Source organism: Larus michahellis, chromosome 10 (assembly GCF_964199755.1).
Source record: "Larus michahellis chromosome 10, bLarMic1.1, whole genome shotgun sequence".
Taxonomy (NCBI): domain Eukaryota; kingdom Metazoa; phylum Chordata; class Aves; order Charadriiformes; family Laridae; genus Larus; species Larus michahellis.
This window is the reverse complement of record NC_133905.1, coordinates 19,719,752-19,733,496: the sequence shown is the minus strand read 5'-3', so window position 1 is coordinate 19,733,496 and position 13,745 is coordinate 19,719,752. Positions and strand designations below refer to the sequence as shown.

General features: G+C 46.7%; 1 protein-coding gene across 6 annotated transcripts in view; it reads left to right on the top strand.

Moving 5' to 3' along the window:
- RBM6 (RNA binding motif protein 6) overlaps nt 1-13,745 on the top strand; it is a 59,102-nt gene that overhangs the window by 13,299 nt on the left and 32,058 nt on the right. For all 6 annotated transcript variants that reach the window (XM_074602304.1, XM_074602302.1, XM_074602301.1 and 3 more), the window contains exon 6: nt 9,834-9,907. In XM_074602304.1, the coding sequence (XP_074458405.1) occupies nt 9,834-9,907 (74 nt within the window). The remainder of the gene's footprint in view (nt 1-9,833; nt 9,908-13,745) is intronic.

The following is a 13,745-nucleotide window of genomic DNA, read 5'->3' as shown; positions in this document are numbered from 1 at the left end:
TGCTGTGGCTTGGGTAGGTGCTAGTGGTGATGACTTGTCAGCAGCTCTCTGAGAAGGAGTTGTCGGTAACGGCTTGGGAGCTCCCCTTGTTCCATCGGAAGGTACTTGTCTCTGCTCACTGGGGTCAAGGTTTTCATGTGGCTTTACAGTGTGGGCCTGCCACTGGGGAGCTGTTAGTGCAGAGTGTGACAGCACCAGGCTACTTGTGGCACGGTGTCTGTCATTCTGCTGTTACTGTCTGTGCATTTGTGTTGCTGCTGATGGCCAGGAACTTGAAACCGATACCTTTTGACCTTCGAGGAATGAACACACCTTGTCCTGGTTTGGATTTTGGTCATATTTTAAACTTATCTCCTGCCTGATTCTTATCAAGCTTTATTTCTGCTTTCCTGACTACTGTCAAACATAAGCAAAGTCTGAGATAGCATCTCAAGTGTCTGATGTGCAGAGAACTCTTTGGCTGAACACTCATGTATGTCCTGGAGAAGAGAGCACATGGAGCTATCTTTGTCTTAAAGGGCCAATTATGAGTTGTTCACCCTTAAAAGATGCTGCAATGATGTCCAAGTAATAAGTGGAAACATGAAGCGTACTGAGCCTTCCGTTCAGATTATTCTCCTGGATACAGTCTGTGTTGGGACAAGCTTGGAACATGTGTTTTCCAGCCAGGATTCACGTTAGGGTTAGGACCAGCAGCTGGGAAAAGTTGTCCAGGGAAAGAGAGCCTGAGAAATTGCTGGCGGCTCATGAGGCTTTCCTAGCTTACTCTACAAGCCCGTCTGGGGAACCAAGAGGAATTTTTGCTGAGCCTGGTGGAGAATGGACACACTGACCAAGATGAAGAGCAGCATGTGCAGGAAGGAGCTCTGTGAAGCGGACCTAGAGTGAACAGGTGAGCTGGATTGCAATCAGAAGGAGCAGTGAGGTCTACCCCAGCCCCTTTATGTGCCCTCTAAATTAGCACAGCACTTCAGAAACAGGGGGATTTGGGTTTGTTAACCCTCTTTTGACTCTTCTGAATATTCGCTTTTGGACCCTGGGTGGGGAGGGAATGCAATGCTACACCCCTCAGGAGCAAAGCAGCCATGGAAAGGGGATGACTGGAGCGGGGAGGAGCTCTCTGAACAGCAGTAAGGCTTGGGGCCAGAGGGATGTCCATGTGGATGCAGGTGGCTGATGGTAAAGGACAGGCATCCTCCTGTGGTGGAGGTACATGCAGGAAATACAGTGTAACCTAAAAATGTGACTAACCTAGCAGCTACTTAATGGCAGCTGCCTGCTCGGTTTTGTAAAGCTTTTGTTTTGGCCAGTACGATTGGCACCAAACATGCTTTATTGCTGCTTAGTCACCTTCTTGCACTAGCATTTATTTCTTCTTTCATTTCTCGAGACCTGGCCCTTATGTGGTGACGGAACTGCCCCCCTTATCCCTCCCTTTGTTAAACTTAAACTGCCTTGGCCAAGTCCTAGAAGAAACTGGATTATCTTCCTTGTTCTCACTAAGCTCTGCCACGCTTGTGCCCTGTTAAATATTAATAAGCCCCTTAGATGAATCCTTAAAAGGTGCGCTTTTTTTTTTTCCTCCTCCAAGTGCAATCTATCCTGTATATCAGAACAGTGAATCATTTGTTTCAGGATATATCAGGAAGCCTCTGAAATTTAAAATTGTGTTCTTTAGTGTTGCATTTTGCTGAAACTCATCATCTAAGGTCTGGAAGTTTACACTTCCTGATGGAAAAATTGGTAGAGATTTTTGAGTGATGCCCCTCTCCATACTAGGGATAAGCCCTCCGTTTTCCATGGCTGGAGTGCATCCCAAGGCAGTGAGATCGCCTCGTCCTTAAAGCAGAGCTCCTGCTGCAGCAGGCATGGCTCTGCGTTTGTCTGGCCCACATATAACTGAATCTTAGCTCCCTCCCTGTAGGTGTGGGTGGGGTTGGGGCTAGTGACGCTCTCGGAGGTCAGAAGCTCTTGTCCCCAGCTCCTGCGTGCCAGAGGTGCTGCTGTGCTGCAGCTTTGAGGCTCAGGTGGGGCTGGAGAGCTGAGCTGCTGCTCTGCATGGCGAGGGGATGTTTCTGGAGGTGTGCAGCAGAACCGTGCTAACCTGAGACCTTTTGTTTCCTTTCAGGAGTGATGCAGTGACCTTGGGCAAACCCCTCTGAAGGGTGGATTTGTGGCCAGCTAGTGGCGTCCTCATGAATTGGCGTCAACCCTATGGAGTTTGGTTAGGAGTAGGTCCCACAAGGACTTTCATTCTTTGGTTTGGTACAAAGAATATGCTATGGGTTGATGGGAGACGTCTCTAATACATGCTGTGACACAGAGGTGTATCTTGCCTGTCGTGCTAATGACGCAGAAGACAACTTGGCTCACCGTCAAGACTGGTGCTAATGCATCGCAGGAAGAATAATTTCCTGTTGCTCTGTTTAGTGCTTTGCACAGTGAAGATTGTGTGGCCCAGTCTACTGTGTCAGCCAGGAATAAGGGCACGCAGATCTCGGGCGCGTGCTGAAAGCTGAAGTGATCATCCGCAAGCTTGCAAGATGCCGTAAGCACACGTGGAGTTTCTTCTTGAGGCACGACCGGATCACCCACTTGTCAGCAGAGTTCTTCAGTCTGCAGAGGCTCGCCTTTCAGAAGCTGGGGAAATATCTTCAGCGCTGATCTGTGTGAAGCAATTGATTCTTGTTTGAAGCTGGAGTAGCCTGGTGAGGACTGAAAAAAGCACTTAGTTGGCACTAGTCCTTGGTCATCGATACCAGTCCTTGCCGGTTTTCCCAGCTGAGTGGGCAATAGGCTTTTGGCTGTTGCTGCATGATTTCAGGTCAGCAGTGCATTGTGTCTTGGAAGCAAAAGGAGTTCTTGCCCATCTTTCCTCGTCTGTGATGTGGCAGCTTAGGAAATAGGAAGTACAAATCTCTTTTAAGTCAGTGTTTGTGATAGTGATCAACCTTGGTTCAAGGTTATAAGGCCTCTTCAACAGAAAAGGCAACAAACACATTCATCCAGAAAACATGCTCACAGCCTTTCTGACATGCAGAATCCTTCACTCCGTAACCATTCTTACAAACGTGCTCGCTCTTTTTCCATCTCCAGCACAAAACTTCAAGGCTTTTCACAGTGTGCTGCCATTAGCAGACTCTTCTCAGTGGAGCCCGGTGACAGCACAAGGGGCAATGGGCACAAACTGGAAGACAGGAAATTCCTTCTGAACATGAGGAAAAACTTCTTTACTTTGAGAGTGCCAGGGCACTGGCACAGGCTGCCCAGAGAAGTGGTGGAGTCTCCTTCTCTGGAGATATTCCAAACCCACCTGGAAGCGTTCCTGTGCCACCTGCTCTGGGTGACCCTGCTCTGGCAGGGGGTTGGACTAGATGATCTCGAGGTCCCTTCCAACCCTTACCCTTCTGTGATTCTGTGATTATTGCGTTGATTGCTAAATGGCAGATCATATATCCTGGAGACCAGGTTCACATTAGCAGCACTTTAAAACCAAGTTCCTGTCTGCAATACCTTTCCGTGTATGCAGCTTCCAGTCCTCATGGAGTTTTGTGGTGGCCCAGCTTTCCTTGGATTCCAGGTTTCTGTACAAACATAATGTAATACTTTGTCTTTAATAAAGCTGCATACAGCGGGTATGATCTTAGTGTTGTGGGTTTTTCCCTCCTCCCACGGTGCTGGTGTATCATCCTTCTGGGCCAGGCAGGGTTGACAGCCGTCTGGGGCTCTGACCATCGTAGTTCCTGTAGTTTATGGGGCTGCCTGTGTCTGCCTTTGAGGGCATCTCAGGGCAGGTCCTTTCTGGGTCTTGTCCTCTTGGAGGGAGGGAGGAGAATGGACTGTAGCATTCTACCATTCAGAATACAGCTGCATTTCATCTCCTGTGGTTTCAGTGCCGTTCTCTTGTGCAGCGCTGGCATGAATGAGTGCATAAGAGCATACTTTTTTATAAAGGGTGACAGTACAAAGTGGCAGGCCTTTTTCCAGCAGCCAGGTGTGGCTTGTAAATGCTCAGCCTTTGAAAGGCATTGGGGATAGGGCTTGTTGCAGATTGTCCTGTTTAGTATTCAGCAGCAAGCTTTTCTGGTACAGCTCTTCAGCTTTAGTAGCTCTGAAGACCAATTTATCTGAGCAGTAAAGAGATCTGACAAATTTATGGATGCTCAGAATCCACCAGCTGGTATTGAGAGAGTTCTCGGGTTTGGCTTCTGGGCTGGCATAAGCAGAGATAGATTGCCGCCATTCCCTGCCATGCTACGGGGGTGCCCTCCAGGTTTTCAGACTGTGTGGACAGCTTTATTTTCTCTGCTCGCCACGGAAGGCAAAACGCTGTTGCCCATCCTCACCGCAACGGCAGGACTCGCAGGTACAGCCACAACTGTGCATTTTCAGGAGCTCCTGGCTTCTTGGAAGCATCAAATGTATTACGCCTGCTAATAATAGTACACTGTAATAGCACAGAGATACAGAGAAAGCCCTGTGTTTTCCAGTAATTTCTTGCAATGAGGTATTCGCTCTTTAATATGGATGAACTACATCTGCATCTTTCATGGAGGGAACAGAAAAACTTGTGCATGGGGTCATGGGCATATTGCCAAAGTCTCCCACGGGTGAGGTAAGTCTTCCTATCAATTAAGGAAGAGCAGATTCTCTGAGAACAGTGTGCAAAATCCTGTCTCCACTATCCGAGTGTGTGAGATTGCAGATTCCTTCAAGGGATGTGGGTGTCCTTCATGCTCACTCCATACTTTATGCCGTAGTTGCCTTTGAAGCAATAGAACTTTCTTCTCTAACATAGATGAACCTCCGTAGAGGATTTCCTCAGCTGCACCCTGCTCTGTCATGCTGTCCCTGGAGAGAGCAAGCAGCAAGAATGTCCTTGCTTCAGCAGGCTGGCCATGGCTCTGCTTTAATGTGCTATCTCTGAGTCCTAGAAGTGCCCAAAACTGCTAATGTTCTGCCTCATCAAGTGAAGTGGTGTTTGGGATGGTTGAGAAGCTCTCTGCCTATGGAATTTCCGTTGTCATTGTCTTCTGCCCTCAGGCTGCTTTGCTCCACCTGGCAAATGCAGGGACCTCCACCAGCTTCACAGCTGGCCAAGCAGTTCTGTGGAGCATAGTGTCTTCTGGCAACCTGTTATATGGAATTACTTTAATAGGAGGCCATCTTCTTACCTTCCAGGCCAGAGGAGAGAGAATATCTTCATATTGCACCACAGCAGGCAGGGGTTTTGTAGCAGTTGTTTTTGAGAAAGCAGGTGATGGTTCACCATGGACTGAAGGTTACCTAATGCCTTAAGCTTGTCGGGGCGGGCGGTAATGTGACTTACTGCATGGTCATTCCTAGAATCAAGGAGCCGGATCACCTCTCGAATTGGCTGCCTTTGTCATGTTGCTGTCATGCCGTCTTTCCAAACTATCTTTGGTTTGGCATAGGCAGCGCTGCTGCAGTTACATGATCTTTTTTTCATTTAGCCTCCTAAAATTCCAGAGTTGTGTTGTTTTTTTTTTTTTTAATGTCTTCGCACTGCTTACAGCCCCTATCAGAACAACAGTGTGTGTTTTCCTTTATTTAGATCTTTGACATAAAAAAACTATCATGGTGTTATGATAGTTATGAACTGACACATTGCTGTGTATCAGTTGTTCAGTCAAAACTGTGTGAGTATAGAAACAAGTCTTATTTTAAATCCTGAGTCTTTGATCTTTTTTTTTGTGAAGCCAAAGGAAAGTAGTTTTAAGCCAGGCTTTCAGGATTTTTAGCCAAAGCAGGGCAGGCTAATGGGGACCTGCTATTTGTTGTCAAAATTCACTTTGCTAAAACACATCTGTTTCCGAGGCAAAATACTCCTTATTCAAATGTTTGCAGAGCAGCTTCCTGGAGCTCTAAATGTGTCCTTTCTCCTAAGTATTAAGTGATGGTGCCCATTTTCAGTGCAGAAAACAACTGAGCGTGCTTTGGGAACATCTGTAAAGGATTGTGTATACATAGAAGCACTTAAGGGAAGACAAAAGTCCTCTGGATTTTATGTGCACCCTCTGCTTGTGTTCTCCTTTCACCCGCCGTATACAGCCTGTGATACTGTAGCCTCGCACAGCTGATATGTAGTTAAATGAGGTACAAAAGTCCTTTTATGTAGTTGACCTGAAATGTGGGGGGAGATGAGGATGTGCGTGTTTTATGGCTAAGCAAGGGCCAAAATCTGGACGAGGTCAAGTGTTGGAGGACTGTTCCCATTGGAAAGTTGATTTGGACAGTGTGCCTGTGCTGCAGCATGCTCAGAGGTTGCGTGGGGGGAAATACCGATTTATTTCCTTTTTGACAGAGTCCGTGTTGATCACATATACTTCTGCCAAAACATAAAGCACTTCTTACTCCGTTCTACTTTTTTGTGGATCCTGAAACTGTAGTATTGTACTAATCAGTGAAGGATCAAATTAAGGAGATACCAGGATTTATATGTTCAGGTGATACCTTGCATATGAATTCAGGCGACCTTGAGTAAACAAAAAAAACAACTCACTGTAGTCTCTAGCAGTGGTTTTCCTTTGCGGGTTTGATCACTTTGTTTTTACTGTTATGACCTGAAGAATACCAGTGGGGGCCCGAGAGCTCTTATTCACAGGGGACATCAGCTTACCTCTGGACGCCTGTTGAACCAGTTCCTGCCGTTAGGTGCCTGGCCCCGTGCCGCTGTCAAAATCCCCTGCCCTGCTTCTAGTAACAGCAGCTGAATTGCTGTGTTCTGACGGGGAAACTGTGTGAAGGCTTCGGAAATAAAAACACGCGAGCTCAGCAGATGACACAAAGAGCTGAAGCAGCCTTACAGAGGAGGCAGGGAAGAGCCCCAACAGTTGGTGCAGGAGCTTCTCTAGCTGCTCCCCCTTAAGAACCAGCCTCAAGTCGCTTGGTTTTGTTTCAAGCGTTGTTGCTCTGGGTAATGTGATTATTGCGGATTGTGGAAAAATCAGCAAACATTGCATTTTGAAGGCGCTCTGTAGCGGTGCTGTTGTTCCCCAGGCCTCCATGTCAGTGGCCTTTCCATCATGGTCTAAAATAGAAGGATGCTCTGGTGGAGCTGGGGGCAGGGGGACAGAGCAGGGCTGCCATACCTTCCGTGGCTGATGTTACTCTGTAGTTCTCGCGCACTGAGCCTGCTTGTCACATCTGTGCAAAGGGCTGGATCTGGGGGCGGGGGAAAGCGCCAAGCCCCCACAGATCTTCAGCAGCAGCTTGGAGCGGAGCAGCAACTCCAGGCTGCTCTCTTCTCACACCGCTGCTGTGGAGCTGTCTGTGCAAGGACAGCTCGCAGTGAGCTGCAGAACGCTGCATCCCTCTGCAGCCTGACCACAAGACCCAAACATCTGGCCTGAGGCTGCTTTTTGGGAGGATATGGGACCACGGTTTCTGGTTTTGGTTCTCGTTGTACGTGTTACTGCAGCTATGCTTATTAGGGGGGTTGAGTTTGGTCGGGGAGGGCAGAGGTAAGAAAGTACACAAGTAGAAATGTGCTGGTCTTCCCCTTAACTGTCTCCACATAATGCTCGGAACAATCCTCTGGTGTACGTTCCTCTGAGCGTCTCAGTTTTTGTGTCTACATATAACATTCAGCGTTGTGCTCTCAGTTGTGTTATGCAGGATTAAATCCGCATCTAAACCGCTCATTCATTTCATGAGGACTGGGATGTAAACTGCCTCTCATTGTAGAGGAAATAGAGTGAAAACTTGCACACTCTAGCCCTCCGTCTCTCAGGAGACCCCCTACTTCATATACACATGGAAATAAGATAGCACTCTGATCCTAGCTTGCTGATTATGGCAGCTTTCAAAAATCCTCTCTGTGAAGGGTCATCAGGAGCCTTACAAGCTGACAAATATCATTCATGCAGCCCTTTTCTAAACAGGAGGGGGAGAAGTGACTCTGTAGAGTTCTGGGTTTGAACAAGACTTTGAAATGTACCGTGTGAGCCTGCACGCTGTGCCGTGAAGTAGCAGAGGTGTCTGCCCAGAATGCAAAACAGTCTCCCAGCAAGGGGCAGCACTGCTCCTGGAGAGCAGCTCCCTTCTGCGGAGAGGAGGAGGGCTGCTTCGTTTTCAAAATGTGATTTAGTGTGGCTGGAACTGCAGAGGATGGATGCTATGGGAACAGCTGGGTGAATTTGGTTCTGTCGTTTCTGCCAGCTGAAACTGTACCTCTAGTTCCAGGTGCCCACTTCATGTAAGAATTTCGAGTGGCTTTAGCTGCATTCCGTCACAGATGGCCTGCTGCTGGCCGGCATCTTTCACTAAGCTGAAAAGCACCCAGATTGATAAATATCCCTCTAGTATCATTATATTGACTAAAATAATATGGGGAAGAGAAATAAATTTCTATGTGAGGTAGAGGAGGGGCTAGATTCAAATTGGAGTCTCGTTATAATAGCAAATGTCAGGATTGTGGCATTAGAACAGCATGCAAAGAGCTCCCAGAATTAAAACAACCACTAGGGTTTGATGATGAAATGGATTTGTATGGCTTTGTCTCTGCTGTGGTTAAGTACAAAGATGGTAAAGAAACAGAGAAGGAAAAATCGCAGAGCGCGGTACATGTTCTTTGGTGTAGGCTTGCGGGGGAGATGGGGGCTGTTTTCCAGCAGACTGGAACATCTTGCCTGAAAGAAGCGCGCGTGGAGTTACCTTCCCGTGGGAGGTGAGGGGCTGAAGCAATAGAACCAGATACGTACCTGGTTTGAAGGTGCCGGTGTTAAGACATGCATCTTTAGGAGAGGAGACAAGACCAGGACAGCTAAGTCTTAAAACGGTATAATCCACAAGCAGACTGGCTTTCCTCTCGCTCCTAACCAGCCAAAAGAGCAGCAGGAGGAGGGAACCAAGCATTTCCTCTCACTGTTTGTCCATGTAGAAGCATGTCAGCCCGTGATCATCTGGAAAGCACTGTTTTGGAGTGAGGTGGCCTTGGCGTGTGAAGGGTGAGGTTGTGACTTGAGGTTGTTCCTCAGCGCTTCAGTTCTTGGTGCCGCTTTCAACATCAAGGGTGATTCTTAGCATGGTCTTAGCTTCTGTAGTGTTCACCCTGCACTTCACTGTGAGACATCACGTTTCAGCACAGGTAACTGGTGTACACGGTGGAATCAGTGGGTCCCTTCTGCCACTGACTGAGCTGACAGCTTTCTGAGGAGTGAGAAGAGTAAGGGCTCTCTAGTTTCTTGCGTCTAAACTTAAGCTCCCACACTCTCTTGTTATATATGCAGTAACATCTATATCAAAATGAGAAAGCTGGAGTTCTCATTCCTGCTCCACTGCACTTTTTCATAATACAAGGGATTGGACTTCAAAAGTAAGCAGGTGTTGAAGGAAAAATAGCAAAGGCAAAGGAATCACGTTAGTTCTTTCTGAAATATTGCCCAATTAAAATGCTGGCTATTCATGCAAAATACATTTGCAGCAAGGTACTTCAAAATGACTTATCAACACTTGCTTTGGAGAGCACTGCCTCCAAGGTAACACAAAATGTGAAACTAGCAATGGAAAATCACTATGCCTTTATTAAAAAAAAACCCCAAAGCAATCATTTCTTGCCCTAAGGAAGGGTGTGCCTGTCACTGGGTTGTTTAAGGGGAAGTGGGAACACTGTACTATTAACATTCATGATAAAGTGCACGGTTAATCATCATCCAGCTAGTCCTTGATTTCTCTCCTTTTCATTCTGGAGTGGAGGGGTGGTGGTTAGAGGGTTTGTCATTGGAGGGAAAGGGAAATTGAATATTTAATGTGGCTTTCTTTATGACAAGGCACTAACATGACTCCCGTCTGTATTTAAATGCTGTCCCCAGGTTACGACTATGGCTATGTCTGCGTGGAGTTTTCACTCTTGGAAGAGGCCATCGGATGCATGGAAGCCAACCAGGTTGCTTTACACTTCGGTCAATGCTGCTAGAAGATTTTTAAAGTTGTTTTTTTTTTTTTGGTGGGGTGGTGGAAAGCCAATGAGTTTGTTTTGAACCATTCAAAGGAAGATCTGTTGTATAATACACACCACTGCAGTGTAAATGTTGTTTCCAGAAACTGGTAAAAGGCTTAGAAAAGCCAGCATGAAAGAGCTGCTGGACACCAAAAGGTCTGCCCTCCTCCTCCCTAGTGTGCGTCAGCACGCTGGCTAGAGTCAGAGGCTGGTGGCTGACAGACTCCTAATGCAGGTTTTAGCCCTGATGCTTTTGTACTCACCCTGAAATCCAGTCGGAAAGATCTCTGCTAGCGTTAAATGCCTCCCCCGGCTGTGCGTGCACACACACATACACATGTGACTGTAGGTGAGGCCTCTGGTGTGCAGCTCTGAGTCAACTCTGACTTGCACGCTCCACTTTTCCTTATGCCTCGCGTGTGGGAGAGATTCTTAATTGTGCGTCTCCCCCATATCTATCCTGTCCTTTGGCAAGCTGAAGCTGCAGACATGAGGACTACCCTACGTGCAGTTGTACCTGGTAAATCTGAATGTTTCCAGCCCTTAAAAGCGCAAAATGGCTTAAATCCCCAGTCATTAAATACCCAAGGGCAGTCTTTACTCTGACCTGGGATTTGAGGCTAGAGCTGTTGTCCACCGTAAAGAGCAAGATGCATAAAATTTGTTAGGTAAAATATAGATTCCCATCTCGCATCACCCTCCCTGTGCCTTGGAACTGCAGGTGATGGATCACTCAAGAAAAAACACTCAGTGATTGATCCCTCTTCCTTTACTACATCCCTTAAGTCTCCTTTCTGCTGCCTTTTTCCTCCTAATTTCCCTGAGTAAGAATCTATATCAATTATCTAAAGCCTTTTTACCTGAATCCCAAGTCTCGCTGTCATGGGAGGGGAGCCATGACTCAGATTCAGAGCTGTGCATCTGCAAAAATGTACTTACAGTTAATGAGTCTTCACAGCTGGGGTTTCAAAGGTCCCACTAAGCGCTTGCATTTGCCTCTACTTTCAGTTACAGAGGTATTGCAATTTGCAAAAGTGTTTCACAGAAATAATTCTGTTGCTGGGAAAGAGCCTGGTGCGTTCCCACTGGGGGGGTGGTGGGGAGCACAGAGAGAGAAGGCTCCAGAATTAATTATTACTTTACCGTCAGTGACAACTCTTATTTCCCCTTGAGTGTTGCTACAAGTCCCAATTTATTTTGTTGTCACTGGGGAATGTGTAATTATGTATGACACTCCTTTTAACCAAAGGCCTCTCCATATTCTCTCCCCAATTCTGCTCGCATGAAATGATGTCTCCCTATGCGAGAGCAATTCCCAAATACCTGGGAATTTGGGAATTCCTCTTTTTCCCTGTTGTTGAAGCCTGCTCTGCTCCTTCTCCCGTTTGGAGCATCCCTATGTACTTAGATGTTTGCCTTGGATCAGATTTGGTCCGTTGCTACGGCAAAGAGCCTGTAAGCACCAGTCCTTAAATTGAAGTGAGTGCCTAGAGGTGCCCAGTAAATCACTGTACACACACACACACGTGAGGATGTCCTGGCTGGCGTTCAGCTGCCGCTGACATTGACCCTCCCCAGCAACAGTTAATAGCAGACCTTCAGGCTGGATAATTTTTTACCGCGTTTCCCTTCCAGCAATCGGGGAGGGTGCTGCCAGAACCCTGCGAGCAGTGGGGGTAACGGTCCCAGCCGTCCACTCTACCTGGGGCGTGTTAAAAACAGGCTATGAAGGCTTCCAGTTTTCCTTCCTATATATGGAACAGCTGTGCGTGTGTACAGAGGAAACCTGGAAGATGGAGTGGTTGCGGAAGCCTGCACATACCAATCTTCTATGTTTTAGTAGAGCTACAATAGTTTGTAATTAGTGAAACAAGAAATGGGCTTTCTGGGGTGACCGAAGCTGTATGAATTTGGTTACCCAAGCCAAGTATATTTGTGACCTCTGGATTGCTCCACGTAGGTGAATTTCTCTAATTTGCTCTTGATTGAACATGGGGAAAAAAAGGCCTTCTAATTATTTAAATTAAAATTTAAAAAAAGGTAGTAAGATTTGTATCTGACCTGCTGCAAGGGAGCTGACTTTTAAGTTCTCAGTAAAAACCGATAAGAGATACTCAGAAAGGGAGTTATACAATTCAGTTGTCCTTAGACAATAGATATCCCATTTTGTTATCTTCCAGGGTGGAGTTGTAAGATCATCTCCTTAGATTGAGAACTAATTTCATTTTTACAAGCTGCAGAAACCAGAGCCTGTGTTAGCTAAGACGTAGGTTCTTTGATAGTTCAGTTATTTTCAGAAGGTTACCAGCTATCCCTGTCAAATTCAGTCGCTTGTGAGAGCATAAATAGCAAAACAGTGTCAGCCCAGAGTGACACCAGTCCCTCACTAGTCAACCTGCCTCTTTCTCAGTCATCTGTAGGCTGGGAATAAATAGCTTTTGCAGAGACAGCGTTCTTTGATGCCGGTTAATTCCCGTTTAACTGCCCCTGCCTAGAGAACAATTGGCCACATCCCTATGTTGTACAATTCCTATAGTGTGAAATCCTTTCGTTTTACTCAGCCCAGACCAGCGCCCACTTAAGATCGTTCCCAAAGTTGCTAACGACAGATTTACCAGGTCCAACTCCCTCCATTCAGTAAGTCTAGCGTGTGTATGTGACGGCTGAGGTTTGAGGGGGCTTTCTATTAAGTGTACCGTGATAAGGAAACGTCCATCTTCTATGTTGCCCTAATTCTGTAGGGGATTTTCATTCCACTTGTATTAATTGCTGCAGCTAATGTAACAAAAATACCCCCCTTATTAATTGCTGTGCCGTGTTGATTGTTGCGTTGGCGATTTATTACAGCTCAAGGGGCCCATCTAACTTATGTGAAAGGTGATGGCTCGCCGTTATCGCTGGCGCAGAGGTGTTGGGCGGCAGGTTTGGCTGAGCGAAGCGCTGGTGCCAGCTCTCCTGCTGTCTTTGGGAGGCTCTTTGCCCCGGTAGGGCAGATGGGCTGTCGAGTTGTTTTGCAGAACCCAGGTGCAGCCCTTGTTGCAGCCTGATGGCTGGTGATGCTCCTGTTGGTCTTTATGAGTTGGCTGTTGTTTGACCTTTATGAGAGGACACCTCTTTTCTGTCTGTGATGAGCCGCTTTTCTGTTGGGGAGAGACGGGTATTTCGAATGGAAAACGGGGTTTCTATCTGCTAAGTCACATGGTTTCTCCTAAATAACCTTTCCCTCCTTTATTCTCATTTTTGCAAGGTGGTTGTTGTGGTGTGGCATTTGTCTTACTGCGTTTTCTTTGCATTCGGGCTTGGTGTAGTCCCCGCTGCAGTGGTGTTCCTGCCTGCACCAGGTTGGCTTCTTGGAGGCAACTTCGGGAATACATTCCGTGGGTTTTGTTCTCCATATGTGTTGAGATCTCTTTGCACTCCTCCTTTATCTGTAGAAGAAATGCACATAATAAGCTTGTTATTGGGTGCAAAAAAAATCAGGCAGGAAATGGAGTATCCTTCATGTACTGTCACGTATCATAAAGGCAGGTGAAGAAGGAGAAATGGAGGGAGCCTGTCTCTGCTGCCTGGATAGCACTGTTTTCACTGAGAGCGAGCTGGTTGTTATACATATGGAAGCAGAAGAAGCTTTTTTTAAGCTTGGGAGCAAATTATTAGTCTTGACTGATTATGTAGTATTGTCTCCAAATCCTCTCAGGCCTCAAACTTAGCAACACTGGCAGCATGAGTATTTCCTAGCTTTTGTTGCTAGTAACTAACATCTTTGTAATCCTCTCCTCCTGTT